Below are 16,313 nucleotides of genomic sequence, written 5' to 3' on the forward strand. Positions count from 1 at the left end.
GCCACAAAAATATTACTACCCCTTGATCTTACGAATTTGATTTTTTTCATTCAAATAAAGAAAAAGGTACCTTTATAAAAAATACACACACACACACACACACACACACACACACACACACTAGCAGTTATCCAGAAAACCAACAACAGGGAACAGTAGGTTTGTTATTCATCCAAAATTAAGTTCAAAATCAACTCAAGAAACTATAAAATACTTGGCTCATATGAATCAAAGAAAAAAACCAGAAAAACAAAGAATATAACTAGCTTACAAGAAAATACAAATGGTCAATAATTGTTCACTTACAATTAAAGGATTATAGGATAAAGACACCATTTTTTCATCTATTAGAGGGTATAAATTGATGTCTGATGACAGCACGCACTGGTGAGGGGGAAGTGGGCATGCTTACATACTGTGCTGTAGGTAGAGAGTGGCACGAATTTTCCAGAGAGCAATATGGCATTACCTATCAAAATTAAAATACACATCTTTCCTTCGACACAACAATCTCTCTGCTAGGATTGCTTCCTTCTATATATCATAAACAGAGGCACAAAATTTGCCAATACATTTGTACAAGGATGCTCAATGCAGCATGGTTTGTATTAGGAAAAAATAAAAGGGAACAACAACCACCATAGTGTACACAAGGGAAAAGTTAACTAAAATTTTATTTATATGATGATACACTATTATTAAGCAATTAATAAAAACGAGATTCAACTTCATATACTGATAATAGCAAGCTCTCTAAAATGTAGTAAGTCGGGAGGAAAAGGAACAAAAACAAGGTATATTATCTCATTTGTGGAAATTTTAAAATAGAACATTTATGTACATAAATTTGCACATACATAAAATTTTTCTAGAGGGAAGAAATAAAAACAGGGGACCATAGAGAAACATACAAAAAGTAGATCAATGATATTTTCGGATTGGCAGAGTCCACAGTTAATGTAAATAACTCTCACATTAAGGATAATAATGTATGTTTTTAAAAAATAAATATTGTTTATCACATAGTAATCACACTCTGCCAGACAATTCACAAACTACATTCATATCTCCTATTTTAATTGCTACTGAGATGGGACAAGTTACCCTCACATTTCCACCGTCTACTTCCTAATCTTTTTTAACCTAAGAGAAAGAAGTCATGCAAATGACTAACTTGGATAGGATCCACTCCTAGACCTCCTGTTTTCAAAGCCTGTAGTTTTCTCATTGTAGCTCATAGCCTCCTTTTTAAAATGAAAATCCAAACCTTTTATTCAAAAGGATGTTGATATTACCTCCTTGGGGAGGGTCTCTCTTCCACCAATACATACAACTTCTTGCTCTGCTGAAATATCACCTGCTGGTTCTGCCAAGTTGTTTCCAGAAATGACAGAAAAAGTAATAATAAGAGAAGACATAAGTCATAAGGTATCAAATGCTAGCAGGAGAGCCCGACTCACTCACCATTTCTAATCGCAATGTTACCGTAAAAGATGACAGTTTCCCAAGTAGCATCAGCAAATTTATCTTTTCTACTGATTTTAGGTATTTTCAAACATACATAAAAGTACAACAGCATAACTAACCCATAGGCACCCATCACCCCATTTCAAAAATAGTATCTTGCCAGTCTTATTCCATTCTAAGCCCCATTCCCATTATTGTTCTTTTTTTCTAAAGACTTTATTTATTTTTGGAGAGAGGGGAAGGGAGGGAGAAAGACATTATTGTGTGGTTGCCTCTCACGTACCCCTTACCTGGTCTACAACCCAGGCATGTGCCCTGACTGGGAATCGAACCAGCAACCCTTTGGTTCACAGGCCAGCGCTCAATCCACTGAGCCACACCAGCCAGGGCTAAATGCTTAATTCTTTATTTACAAGCTTTCAGAGTAATGACTCAGAGCTCTAATAATTTATGATGATTGATGAATGAGGTTTTAAAAGTATTAAAATACTTATGAAAAGTATTTTCATAAATTTGATGTATTTCAATTGATAATTCAAGTGCACATTACTTTTTGTTGCTGAAATTGTCCCATCTGAAGTCACCAAGAGCTTTTTCTATGTTGCTCCTGTGTGACGTAATTCTGAAGACTCATATGGTTTCCTTGCTTTTTAGCCTAATAAAATGCTCTAAGCCCATCATTTAGCTTTCTTATCCAAGACCTAGAAAGCCATTTCTCAAAAAAGCCCTGGTTCCATTTAGTAGGAAAAGTCCACAATCTGGAGTATGAGAGGGTTTAGCAAAACATGTGCTTTAGGGGGTCTCTGCCCACCTACTGCTAAATAAAAGTTCCACTTGCACAATATGCAACATTATACTAGGGCCTTAAAAATAGAAGACTAGATGGGGTGATGAATTCAGAACTTTTTGTAAAACAAAAAAACCCCACAACCAGCCCTGGCTGGTGTAGCTCAGTGGATTGAGCGCGGGCTGGGAACCAAAGTGTCCCAGGTTCGATTCCCAGCCAGGGTACATGCCTGGGTTGCAGGCCATAACCCCCAGCAACCGCACATTGATGTTTCTCTCTCTCTCTGTCTATCTCCTTCCCTTCCCTCTCTAAAAATAAATAAATAACATCTTAAAAACAAAACAAAACAAAAACCCACAACCAACTTCTTTCTCAGATGTCCAAAGATAGTGAAAGGGAATGTAAAATGTCATTACAAAAAAATGATTCACTGGGACACAGATCACATTAACTTAAAAGTCAGATCAGGTTCTCTTTATATAATCATGGCCAGTGAAAGCTGCACTGTAAAGCAGGAATCTATAACATTGGGGGGGGGGGGGGGGAGGAATTGAAACACATATTTAGAGTTTCTAGCCTTTTAGAGTCTAAGTTTTCTAGATGTTAGCCTTGTGAACCTGAAGCTAGATAAAACACTCACCTTCTAAAATGACAGCACCAGGTTCCTCTGCAGGGACAACAGCTTCTTCATACTCTATGGAACTGTCACTGTCGGAATCAGCACTACTGGATATCTGCAAGTCTTCAGAGACAGGATTGCTAGCCCCTGAATCACTAGAGGTGGTTGGCAAAGGAGGCTGGCTCCTGCTCACTTGAAAGTAAGCATCCAGTGGTGCTCTAGACCTATTTATGGAGAAAGACAGCAGAATTATAGTACAATGGACCACCATCACAAAAATAACCCACAGTACTTTGAAGGTAGATCCTAGTCATTTCAACCCATCTCTAGGCCATTAAATGCTACCTTTGAACACTAAAGCAGAAATAGCAGATTTAGTGAGATGCTGGATGGTCTACACACTCTCTACTCAATTACATTAACCCACACTAGAACCTGACCCTTATGCTAGAAGCTATTTCTACTTTAGGGGCCTTTGGCTATGTGTCAGTTTCTTTGAAAGGACACAACTCAGCAATTTGTCTGTTAGTATTAGAGGATGAGAAAGTGGGAGTGGGAAAGTGGGAGTGGGCAAGAAGAAAAAGGGAGCCCTGGCTGGCGTAGCTCAGTGGATTGAGCGCAGGCTGCGAACCAAAGCATCACAGGTTCAATTCCCAGTCAGGGTACATACCTGGGTTGCAGGCCACAGCCCCCAGCAACTGCACACTGATATTTCTCTTTCTCCCACCCTTCCCTCTCTAAAAATAAATAAAAACTAAAAAAAAAAAAAAAAAAAAGAAGAAGAAGAAGAAGAAGAAAAAGGGCCCTGTAGGTCAAATATGGTCTCATAGGATTCTGCCACTGCAGCTAGACAGATCAAGGTCTTCTGGAATGCAGTATAAAGCCTGGCTTCAGTCATCACTGTTTCACCTCTTATTTCACTTAAAAAAAAAAAAAAAAAAATCCTTACCCAAAGATATGTTTATTGATTTGAGAGAGGGAGGAAGGGAGAGAAAGAGAAACACTGATACGAGAGAAAAACATTGATTAATTGCCTCCCGCATATGCCCAACCTGCAACCCTTTGGTGTATGGGACAACACTCCAACTAACTGAGCCACCTGGCCAGAGCCACCTCTTCATTTAACACTCTAATTCCTTCTGGCTGGCTGAGTTTTAATCATGACCACCACAATACCTCAGTTTCTCTCACATGCAAGGTAACAAACCATATTCTACATATCGTCTGGAATTAATGACATTCTATATTAAAAACCAAAATAGTATTCTGAACTTTAGAACATCCTATGAGCTAATAATCACAAAGTATTACTACTGAAAGGTGACATACTTTAAGTTTTAGTAACTTTTTAAATTAAGATGTATCATTACCCAGAAACACTGTTGGTGACTGTTCACACAAAAAACTTTTTGATTTCTGTGGGTGGGCTGAGATGGGAGTAAAAGACAGAAAACTGTACTTGAACAATGATTAAAATAAAATTTAAAAAAAAAAAAGGTTTTTTTTATTTCTCCTATCAAAAATTTATGGCAAACTAGGGCTTTCTATTAAAAAATGAATGATTAAATGGAATAAAATAAACATTATCTGGTATCCAATTTAATAGAAGATTTGGCCTTGTTAAAAAAAAAAAATGTGCCCCTGGCTGGTGTGGATTGGTTGGAGTGTTGTCCCATGAACTGAAAGGTTATGGGTTCAATCCCCTCTCAGCATACATGCCTGGGTTGAAGGTCTGAACCCCAGTGGGGTGTGCAAGAGGCAACTGATCATGTTTCTCTCACATCAATGTTTCTCTTTTGCCCCCAGCCCCTTTCTCTCTCTAAAAGCAATGGGAAAAAAAAAGTCCCTGAGTGAGGAGGGAAAAAAAGTACATAAAAATTATTATAGAAATTTTGAGTCCTTTCTGATTCACAATTTAAGTGTATAATTCAGTGATTTTTAGCATAACCACGAAGTTAGGCAACCATTACCACTATCTTACTCCAAAACATTTTTTATTTTATTTTATTATTATTTTTTATCCTCACCAGAGGACATTGCTCACTGATTTTTTCAAGAGAGGGAAAACCAGGATGAGAGAGAAACTTCAATGCAAGAGGAACATAGATCAGTTACCTTTCATATGCACCCGACCAGGACAGAATCTGCAAACTTGCAGTTTACAAGATGACACTCCAACCAACTGAGCCATATGGGCCAACACCCAAAACATTTTCACCACACTTAAAATGAGCTCTGTACCCATAAGCAGCCACTCCCTCTTTCCCCGCTTCCCTTCAGCCTCTGGTACCACTAATTTACTTCATCTCCATGAATTTACCTGTTCTGGACATTCCATGAATGGGATCATATAATGTATGTAGCCTCTTGGCTTTGGCTTTTGTCACAACTTGATGATAAATACAAGGATTATGTTATGTACAAATAGCTCTAGTTTTATTTCTTCCTTTCTAATCCAAATGCCTCTCTCTCTTTGCCTAATTGGCCTGGCTGGAATCTTCAGTACAATGGGGAATAGAAGTGAAAAAGCAGACACCCTTGTCTTGTTTTGAAATTAAGGGTAACGATTTCAGTCTTTATCCATTTAGTAGATTTGCTGTGAGATTTTCATTGTTGCCCTTCATCAGGGTGAGCAAGTTCTCTTCCGTTCCTAGTTTGTTGAGGGTTTTGGTTTTTATGACAGGGTTTTGTCAAGGGGCTTTTCTGTCATTTCCCCCCTTCACTATGTTAATATGGTGTATCTTACTGATTTTTTTTAAAAGAGATTTTATTTATTTTTAGAGAGAGGGGGAAGTAGAAAGACAGGGAGAGAAACATCAATGTGCCACATATACATGGATCAGCTGCCTCTCGTAAGCCCCCGCCTGGGGACCTGGTAGGCATGTGCCCTGACCAGGAATCAAACCAGGAATCAAACCCAGACCTCTTAGTGTACAGGACAACACTCAACCCACTAAGCCACACCAGTGAGGGCATGCTGATTGCTTTTTACTTCTCAAATCAATTTTACTTTCCTGGAACAAACTGTATTTGGTTATGGTATATAATCCTTTTTATATGTTGCTGGATTGGATTTGCTGGCATTTTGTTGAGTGTTCTTGTATTTGTATTCACAAAGGGTAGGGGTCTGTAGTTTTCTTGTGATGTCTTTGTATGGTTTTGGTATCAGAGTAATACTGGCTTCAGATAACCAGATGGCAAGTGTTCTTGCTTCTTGCACTTTTTAGAACAGTTTATGAAGCATTGCTGCTATTTTTCTCTTCAAATGTTTGGTATAGTTAACCAGAGAAGTTTTGGGCTCTTTGTGGAATTTTCTTATTTTAATTACTAGTTCATTTGTTATTGGTTTACTCAATTTTCCTTTTCTTGAGAGTACTGATAGCTCATGTCTTTTTAGAAACCTGTCAATTTCACCTAGGTTATCTAATATCTTGGTATAAAAATGTTCACAGTAGTTCCTTATAATACTGTTTTCTTCTGTAAGGCTGATAGCTATGTTCCCTCTTTCACTACTGATTTTAATATTTTTGAGTTTTCTATTTCTTGGTCTAGCTAGAAATAAAAAAATTAAGTGACTGACTTTTTAAAAAGTTACTCAATATTGCTTTTACATAGCAAATAGGCATTTCCAAGGGCAGGTCAAGACACAGGAAAGGGCAGCTACGAAGAGCAACAGGAGGCAGTGCTAGAGGTTTCTCTTTGGGCATGCAAACTGAAACCCAAGAAATCCACCTCATTCTGTGCATTATATTTTGATAATAATGTCCCTTATTATTTCTAAATTAAATAATACTATGTTAAGCTCTTGCCCCTGTTTAACCTCTGTAGTCCTAAATTCCACAAGCTCCAAAGAACAGGTACCCTGATCTGTCCTGTTCACCAATGAATCTACAAGGTAAAGTGCAGTCCCTCATATGGTGGGATGTTATAAATATACAGAGGTAAGAGGTGTTCATCTTGACCCAGGCTCTCAACATCTGGCCCAGGGATAGTCTGTCAGGAGAATAAATGCCTAACACCATGAGAAATTCATGTCAAGAAATTCAGAAGGTGTAAGCAATCAGTCCTGTAATAGAGCTTATTTTTAATGTAAATTTACTGTGGAATTTACTTACAGTATTTAGGGAAAAAAAGTTTTAGGACACATTTATATGGCTCCAGAATCCATGTTCTGTACACAATCCCTGTCCGTTTAGGTTTATTGCACTTTGTGGAAACAAACATATGAGTCAGTCAAACTGCTTGACTAACATTTTTCAACATCTAAATTCTGTAACCAGAGCACAGATTCTACATACATGAAGCAATTTTCTGATTAGTGTTTACCTTTTGTGTGAAAACATCTCCTGGGAGAATCATTCCACCCATGCCAAAAATATAATTTGGTTTCTGTAGCATTTCTATTTCTCTGTGTAAATTGACATCGGGTTTATAAGTGTCACTCTCCTGTGAGTTAGTTAACACAATTAAGTGTCCCCCACTAAAAGCAATCAAATCCCCCTGAGTGTATGAACAACCAAGGCTGAGGAACACAGTGAGAGGCCTCTTGGTGCTACAGCCAGTTCCTAGGGACACCAAACCCTCAGTCCACTTAATCACTTCAACAAAGCCCCTAAATTGCACTACAAGATAGTCACCTATCACACAAACGTGTAAAATCTTATTTTGCTTTCATAATCCGAGGGACTGACACCTTAAAATAACAGAGTAACACATACTTGCAACCCCTGTCAACACAGAACTAGACACCCATTATCCCTGATGGGTCACATCCAGAAGTGTAGAGTACACTAGAGTAGAGCCATGGTAATAGCAAGCCCCATTACTGTAATCATCAGGATTCACAGAAAAGGGCCCTGGCTGGTGTGGCTCAGTGGACTGAGTGCCTTCTAACCCATAGGTCACTGGTTCAATTCCCAGTCAGGGCACATGCCTGGGTTGCAGGCCAGGTCCCTGCTCCCCACCCCCTGCCAGTTAGGGGCATGCGAGAGGCAACCAATCAATGTATCTCTCACACATCGATGTTTCTCTCCCTCTTTCCCCCTCCTTTCCCCTCTCTCTAAAAATAAATAAAGTCTTAAAAAAAAAAAGGGATACTGAAGGCACAATCCCAATTCCAGAGTTACCCCCATCAAATCACAAATTATCCAAAAGGCTTCCTCATTTGTAAAACAGGTAAATAGATGGCCTAGCTACTTGTCTTTTTAGTGTCATCTCACTGTTCTCACAGTGTTAAGAAAACAAATGGATCTGCTCAAATCTCCTTCTATCTGTCCATGTAGAAAATCAGTGAATCCAGGTCCCAATGCCAGCTCTATTTCCTTGATGTGGTAGCTATGAGACTCTGAACAAAACACTTGGGGTCCGTTAAAATTCAACCTCTTTAAATATGAAAATATTTAAAAGGCCAAATGTGAAATACAGTATTTCAAATAATGCAAGAGGAAGTTAAAAACATACAAGACAGACAACAGTTATTCTTTATAAAAACCCCTGTCAACACTTGACAGCTAAGCCCTTTAAGACGTAAGTTCAAATAAAAAAATTATGAAAAAAAATTCTCAACTCTGCAACACTTTTTCAGGTGAGAGCTAGAATGCTTCCCCACTTATAAGCTCCAAATTAAATCACATCCTACTTTTCGCAAGGGTTCTCTAAATCTAGTCTGCACTCTATGTGGAGTGCCATGAACAACTGGGTGAGTGGAGTGAACTTGCAAGTTTAGAAATACTTTTTCTTGATACACAAGATGCAAATTATCTAAAAAACCAGCCTTTACAAGAGCCACTGCCAACAAACTACCACCCAGTTTTCAAAATATCTAAGTATATCTATCTCCTCCATTATTTTGTTATGTAAATAAGGCATTTTTATTTTCATCTGATCTGTGGGAAAATAGGGGTTCAGAAAAGTTATCTGACTCGTCAGAAGTCACATGTCTATCTTATCAGCAGCAGCATTGGGGGTATGACCAGAGCCTAAGGTTCATAATTTCCAATCTGGTACTAATCCCACAATCTAGACATGATATTTACCTGGCACTGTCTGTCCTCTGAGACGCTCCAGCTCTCACTCTGCGTGAAGCTGTCCCTCTCCTCCTCCTGGCTCTCACTGGCCCCACATTGTGGTCCGAAGGTGGTCTCAGGAATTCCAGCATGCCATGAAGTCGCTGTAGCCCATTAAGGAAGCTGCTCATTGACTCCAATGAAGCTACTCGAATAGTGTGGTTAGCAGCAGATTCCTGCCTATGCTCCTCTGAAGCTCCTGGATTGATGTTCTGCACATTCTCTTCTCCCAAGGGCTCCACTTCCTCTGTCAGGTCAATGGACACTTGTGGAGTAGGCTGCAACAGGTGAGGGTCCCCTTGGGTGTTGACCACTTCAGTAGGAGCACGCTGGAGCAGGGGTGGTCCCTCTTGGCTGCTGACAACTTCAGCCAAGACAGGCTGAAGCAGGGGTGGTCCCTCTTGGCTGCTGACCCCTTCAGCTGGAACAGGCTGTTCAGCAGCATTATGATCTAACTGCACCTGAAGATCATACTCCATCGCTTCGTGAGCCATCACTGAGGAAGCAATATTTGTAAAAAGTATTTAGTAAAAAATAAAACATAGCCAATGTAATCATATCTAGCTTTTTAGAATTTCTGTTTAAAATCATTCTTGGCAAAAAAACCCGAGATTTTAATTACTTAATTTAAAGCAGAGGTATTTTGGTAATCACCCACTTCTTTATTCCTAACAACCACTTATGACCAGTTGTCCAGTTCACCCTTTCAAAACATGAAGTCGTCTGACCATAGTACTATCTTCTAAAGTAGAAATAAGGGGATTGAATTACTGGGATCTGAAAGTAATCTCCCAGACCTCTTTTGGTTCTTTGTCATGACCTGAATTTACCAAAACAAGTGCACATAATGCTACATTCAATTTTAGTAAACAATACAGCACCAAGTTACAAAGGATAAACAAAAGAACACTTGCAAAATTATCTCAATTAGTAATGTAAAGTTGAAATTTACTGATTTTCTCCAAAAAGGCCAAACAACCTTTATTTACCCCATCCTTTGAATTGTTTCCTTCTCTAATTCCATTTAAAAAATATTTTTTGTTATGTGGTCAGACACCCCACAGATGAGACGGGATAAGCTCCTGCCTAAGAGTTTACACGCTAGTGAGTGGGAAACAAATGAGAAAATTAGACATTATGGTATTTGGTTTTGAGAGTGGAAGGCAAGAAATACCACTTCACACACAATAGTGAGGGAATGCCTCTCAGAAAGAATAAAACTGAGCCGAGATTAGAAGCTGGTCATATAAGACCCAAAAGAGTTTCAGGAGGAAATCAGTACACAGATCCCTGGTGAGCATGGATCGGGTGCAGCTGAGAAATCTGGCATACCAGTGTATGGTAAGTATGGTAAGGAAGAGTGCACAGTATGGAATGAGGTTGACAAGGCAGGACGCTATCAGTGAAGGCTCCTGTGAAGAGTTTCTTCTGTGTTAGGAATGGATGATGGGGGGGCAAGAGTGCAATCAAGGTGCCCAGTTTACAAGCTACCGTGGAAGTGTGCATAGTGGACAATGGTGGTAGTAGTGGAGATGAAAAGCAGTGGACAGCTTTGAGAATCCTCATCATAGCTAAACTTCTTAAAATCACAGGAGAGATTAAATAAGGAATAAACACAGAAAACAAGCAGGCCAAGGACTAAAACTGGAGACACTAACATTAAAAGGGTAAGAGGTACAGAAAGAGAACTCAGAAACAAGACTATAAAGTAGGAGGAAACCTGGGAGAATGGAGTGTCTTGAAAGAATGTTTCTAAGAGAGAATGGTAACGTGTGTCATTTGCCAATGAGGGAAAGAATGGCTTTGACATTTAGATTCCTGGAAACGACAGATAACCTAGAAAAGAGCAGTTTCCTCAAAATGATAGTGTTAGAGACCAGACTGGACAGAGTAAATGGAGGGAATTCTGATATACAGGGTGGATGAAGTATATGTATTTTCTCTAAGTCATTCCTGAAACCCCATGAACATGACCTCCCTCCCCTCAAAAAAAAAAAAAAAAAGGGGGAAAAAAAAAAGGTCATTAAAAAAAGAAAAATCATAAAGACAAAGCAAGAGAAAACAGGATGTAAGACATGTAAATCAGTGTTTTGGACTGATAACTGGTAACTACATGATAGACCTGAAAAGATGAAACTCAAGTGCCTGGAAAGAGGGGAAATTGAGTGGTCCTGAGAAGCAAGCTGATTACCACTGAGGGGATTGTAGAAACCAAGTACCACAGAAGGTGTTCAAAGATGGAGTTGAAAACGATTGGTTGAAAGCCTGTAACAGTTAATCTGTCTCCTAGTCAAACAAAAAAGCCAGCCACCAAGAAACAAAAACCTCCTCACCCTATTCTGTAGGAAAACTGGAGGCTTAAACCAGACAGGCTTAAGAGCAGCATGAGGGGCAGACTAGTGTAACCACTATGGAAAACAGTATGAAGGGCCCTCAAAAAATTAAAAATGGGAACTGTCTTATGACCCAGGGATCCCACTTATGTGTATATATATCTGAAGAAACCCAAAACACTGATTCAAAAGAACATGTGTATCCCTATGTTCACTGCAGCATTATTTACAATAGCTAAGATATAAAAGCAACCCAACTACCCATCAATAGACAAGCAGACAGAAAAACTGTGGTACATATATACAATAAAATATTACTCAGTCATGAAAAGAATAAAATTTTGCCACTTGTGACAGCATGGATGGACCCAGAAGGTATCGTGCTAAGTGAAACAGGTCAGTCAGAGAAAGACAAATACCACATGCTTTCACTTATATGTGGAATATAAAGAACAAAATAAATGAACAAACAACACTGAAACAAAATCAACACATGCAAAGAACTGATGGTTGCCAGAGGAGAGGGGGTTTGGGGGAGTGAGTAAAAAAGCTGAAGTGATGAAGAAGTACAAACTGGGCCCTGGCTGGTGTAGCTAGTGGACTGAATGGAGGCCTGCGAACCAAAGGGTCGCCAGTCTGATACCCAGTCAGGGTATGTGCCTGGATTGCGGGCCAGGTCCCCCAGTAGGGGTACGCCAGAGGCAGCCACACACTGATGTTTCCTTCTCTCCCCCTTCCCTTCTAAAAATAAATAAAATCTTAAAAAAAAAAAAAGTATAAATTGGTTGTTATATAATAGTCACGGAGATGTAGAGAGAATATAGTCAATAATACTGTAATAATTATGCATGGCGCCAGATGTCTACTGGAAATATCAGGGGGAACACATTATGTAAAGGACAAAACTGTCTAACCACTATGCTGTACAACTGAACTAATTCAAAAGTAATACTGAATGTAAACTGTAATTGAAAAACAACGTTAAAAAATCAGCACGAGGGGTAGCACAGCAGTGAAAACAAGGAGTTAAGTCTACAAACTGAAGAGTGTGACAAACTTCCAATCCTTCTACTCAGCTTCTCCACTTACACAAATCTTGGACACAATACTCTGGTTCACATACATTCTCTATGCCCCAAGGCAGGAGATTAGAGCATTCTTCTCTGGAGAAAAACAACTCAAGAAAAAAAAGATCTATTAATACTCATAGTTGTGAATCCCCTAAGAAAATGGGCAGGTCTCTGTCCATACATCTAACCGTAAAAGCCCAGTGGATGGTAAGGTTCAGCTACTCCTACAGAGCTTCCAATCAGGTTTCTGGAGGCCTCCCCTTAAAAAAGGTAAGTAAATAAACAAATAGCCAAGGACCAAATGGTGTCTGATGAAAGCCTCCAAGATGAGGGAGACCAAAGCAGACAAGCAGAAGAAATCTGGAAGGAAGAAAGTAAGACAATGCAAGAAGGATAAAAATATTTTCAAACTTACAAGAATGCTAGGAGAAAAAAAGACAAATCAAAAGAGTCCTTTGAAGTGAAAAATGGTAAGCAAAATAAAAAAACGTCATAGGAGTGGAAGATAAAGTGGAGTAACTCTTCCAGAAAACAGACCAAAAGGACAGCCAATTAAGACAATAATAAAATGAAAAGATCAAGCCAGGATATCTGAATGACTGAAGTACCGGAAAGAATGCAGAAAAGTGAAGAACAAAGTAAAGCAAAATCTCAGGTCAAGATATAATCATAAGCTCTCTTCCAAATAAGAACCTCAACACATTGAAATTTCCTCAAAAATTACAACCATTAGAAAAAAAAAAAAGGCAGGTTGCAAACAAATCCACTACAATTCAATTTTTAGGACACTGAAAAACACGCGAAATCACATTATCTAGACTTGGAATACCAAATTCAGGAGGGGGAGGGTGCCAGGGCACATGAAGCTTCAGCTGTGTGTGCGTAATTTTTATTTCTTAAAAAAAACAAAACTCCCAGCTGGTGTAGCTCAGTGGATTGAGCGCAGGCTGCGAACCAGAGTGTCGCAGGTTCGATTCCCAGCCAGGGTACATGCCTGGGTTGTAGGCTATGACCCCCAGCAACCACACATTGATGTTTCTCTCTCTCTCTCTCCCTCACTTCCCTCTCTAAAAAAAACAAAACTAAAAAGGAAGCATCCTGGCCAGTGTGGCTCAGTTGGTTGAAGCATCATAAACTTAAAAGTCGCAGGTTCAATTCCTGGTCAGGCACATACCTGGGTTGTGGGTTCCATCACCGACTGGGACCTGCACTGATCAGCAACCAATCCTTGATGTTTCCCTCCCTCCCTCCCCCTCTCTAAAATCAATGAGCATGTCCAGGGATGAGGAATAAAAAAAAAAAAGTAATAGTATCAAAAGGTAAAGTCCAAGATTTGTTAGATCTGGATGGTGAATGCACAGGTCTTTTAAAAATTATTCTCTGTATTTTTCAGGATAGCTAAATATTAAAAAATTATTCTCTCCCATCATATGCCAGTTCTGATTAGAAGCAACCCATTCTGATCAGAACAGGAAAACCCAAAGCTGAATCCATCAGCTTCATCACTTTTGTCTTCCACAACTCAAGTACACAGCAGATGCTAAATGCTTATTGAATTATTCACCGTACACCTTAAAAAAAAATCCCCCCCTCAAAAAAACCAAAACCCAACAACTGAGAACATAGCCCCTGATATACAGAGCTACAGACATAGCAGAAATCAAGAATCTTCATCTTGGCATCAAGTTCTATGTAACAGTGCAGTTCTGGAACAAATCTTCAACAATTCCCCAACAATGTGAGGAACTGTTGGTCCCTCCAGTCCTTGGGGTAACGACGGGGTGCCTAGAGCAGCAGTTTTCAACCTTTTTAATCTCATGGTGCACATAAAATAATTACTGAAATTCTGCAGCACACCAAAAAAATATGTATTTGCCAACCTGACCAAAAAATAGGTATAATTTTGATTTATTCATACTGGACAGATCTTGTGTTGGCTGTTGTCATTTTTTATTTATCAATCTAAGCGAAAAAGAGGTCAGTGCCGCAGACTAAATAATCAGGTGTTGCATTATTTTGTTTGTTTTTAATCCTCACCCGGGCCATTTTTTCACTCCTTGTTTTAGAAAGAGAGGAAGGGGAGAAACATCAATGGGTTGCCTTCCACAGGAGAGGGATCAGGGATGGAACCAGCAACCTGTATATGTGGCCTGACCAGGAATCGAACCTTGCAACCTTGCGTTCCTGGATAACGCTCCAAGCAGCTGAGCCACACCTGCCAGAACATAGGTATTATTGCATGTTTAAAAATTCCTGCCGCACGCCGATTGAAAAACCGCTGGCCAAGAATAAAAGACCGTGAGCAAGTCACCCCAAGCCTTGAGCAACCCTGTCCTTGATTTTTCTGGGCTATGAGCTGGCGCTTCAAAGGCTAACCGCCCACTAGTCATCTTACCAAGTTTGTCACTCAGATTTCAACGTCCACAACCAGCAGGGACGCGATGGCACCCAATTAACAAAATAAGAAACGGTACCAAGGAGCCTGGCCGACCTCGGCTCAGATGCTTGCTCCGTCAATACTACCTACCTATGGAACCTTAGGTGGGTTTCCTACAACGTTCAACTTAGTTCACCTTAAAATGGGGGTAAAAGTTTGTCCGTCACAGTGCTGCTGTGAAGTAAAGCTGGACTAAAACTAAAAGTTAACTCCTAAGTGATGCAACTAACGGGTGCTCAAAAGGATAGCAGTTACTTGCAAAGCAAAAGTTTGAGGCTCGGGTCCCGGGAGAGTGGCTGGGTAACCTCATGACTCCAGCCAGACAAGAAATCGCCTCCCGCCTGCGGCGAAATGGCCTCCCAACGGGCAACTTCCGGGATCACTCGAACTTCCTGTCTCCCCCGCCCCCACAACCCGACCTCCAGCCTCAGAAACCCCGAAAAAGCCCGAGTTCGGGAGCCACAGCCGGGGCGGTTAAGGCCGCCCAGAATGGCTGGACCTCCTCAGGCCGCGGGGTACCACTGGGGTGTCCCTATGCCCCCCGTTCAGAGACCAAGCCCGGGAAGTTATCCCACAGCCAGAAGCGCAAAATCTGGGGGGAGATAAGCGCCCTCTTCACCCTCCTCACCTGTGGCCGGAGAAAGGCGGTCGGGCTCGCGAGCCAGCCGCACGGAGCACGCGTTTCTTCAGCAGACCTCAGGTCCCAGGACCGGTTCCAACCGCTCGTCCCCAGAAGCTCAAGCTGCCCGCCTTAGCCGCGGCCACGGCTTGCTCCTATTGGGCAGCAGTCCCAGCCGTCAACCAATACTGTCTCTTCTTATTCCTTTGGTTGCCGTTGGCTGAAAGAGCGGTGCTCTCATTGGTTGGTCCTTCGCAAACAGACTAGGCGGGATCAGGCACGAGTAGAGATCGTGTAATTGGTAAAAGTATGTGGTCCGTCATCTAGCGTTCAGCTCCCAAACAGAAGGGCGGAGACAGGGTTTTACCGCTCTTTATTTGAACTTTCTGGCGGAGGAAACGTAAAAAAAAGTATCTCGGTACATTTTGAAAATAAGATGCAATCATTAAAACTGGCTCTTGCCCTGGCTGGTGTGGCTCAATGAATTGAACGCTAGCCTGGGAACCAAAAAGTTCCGATGATTCCCAGGCCCGGCACGCAGGCGGGTCCGTGTTGGGAGCGTGGGAGAGTCAATCCATCCTTGTTTCTGCGCTCTCCCTTCCACTCCTATAAATAAATAAAATCTTTAAAAAGAATAAATAAAACTGTGGCTCCTGTTTAGTAAAGGAACTATCTTTATCCAAAGGCTGGTAGCTAATCCAATAATTTCAAAATATTGCCCCCTGAAATCAGAGCGTATAAGGAGACGTGGGACAATTCCGTTTGTAGAATCCCATAAAAGGATGTAGACTATATCCTCCCTTGAGGTTGAAGAGCGCATGCAAAAGAATTTACTTACACGATCTAAGTCCCAAACCACTGCAATAAATTGCCTGGAACTAAACTATCGTCACATCACTAAACGGCAAGTATTTTT

General features: G+C 40.5%; 1 protein-coding gene across 4 annotated transcripts in view; it reads right to left on the minus strand.

Moving 5' to 3' along the window:
- RFWD3 (ring finger and WD repeat domain 3) overlaps window positions 1-15,516 on the minus strand; it is a 33,262-nt gene extending 17,746 nt beyond the window's left edge. For 3 of the 4 annotated variants that reach the window (XR_004900062.1, XM_036012212.1, XM_036012210.1), the window contains exons 1-4: window positions 15,407-15,516; window positions 8,909-9,434; window positions 2,895-3,097; window positions 1,296-1,366 (exon numbers count right to left, since the gene is read on the minus strand). Coding sequence is in view for 3 of the 4 variants with exons in the window: in XM_036012212.1 (XP_035868105.1) it covers window positions 1,296-1,366; window positions 2,895-3,097; window positions 8,909-9,432 (798 nt within the window). In the remaining variant the exon portion in view is untranslated. Of the gene's footprint in view, window positions 1-1,295; window positions 1,367-2,894; window positions 3,098-8,908; window positions 9,435-14,868; window positions 15,099-15,406 lie in introns of those variants that run through there. The other variant, XM_036012211.1, reaches the window with a different exon arrangement.
- Between the last annotated feature and the right edge of the window lie 797 nt (window positions 15,517-16,313).

This window comes from Phyllostomus discolor, chromosome 12 (genome assembly GCF_004126475.2).
Source record: "Phyllostomus discolor isolate MPI-MPIP mPhyDis1 chromosome 12, mPhyDis1.pri.v3, whole genome shotgun sequence".
Classification (NCBI taxonomy): domain Eukaryota; kingdom Metazoa; phylum Chordata; class Mammalia; order Chiroptera; family Phyllostomidae; genus Phyllostomus; species Phyllostomus discolor.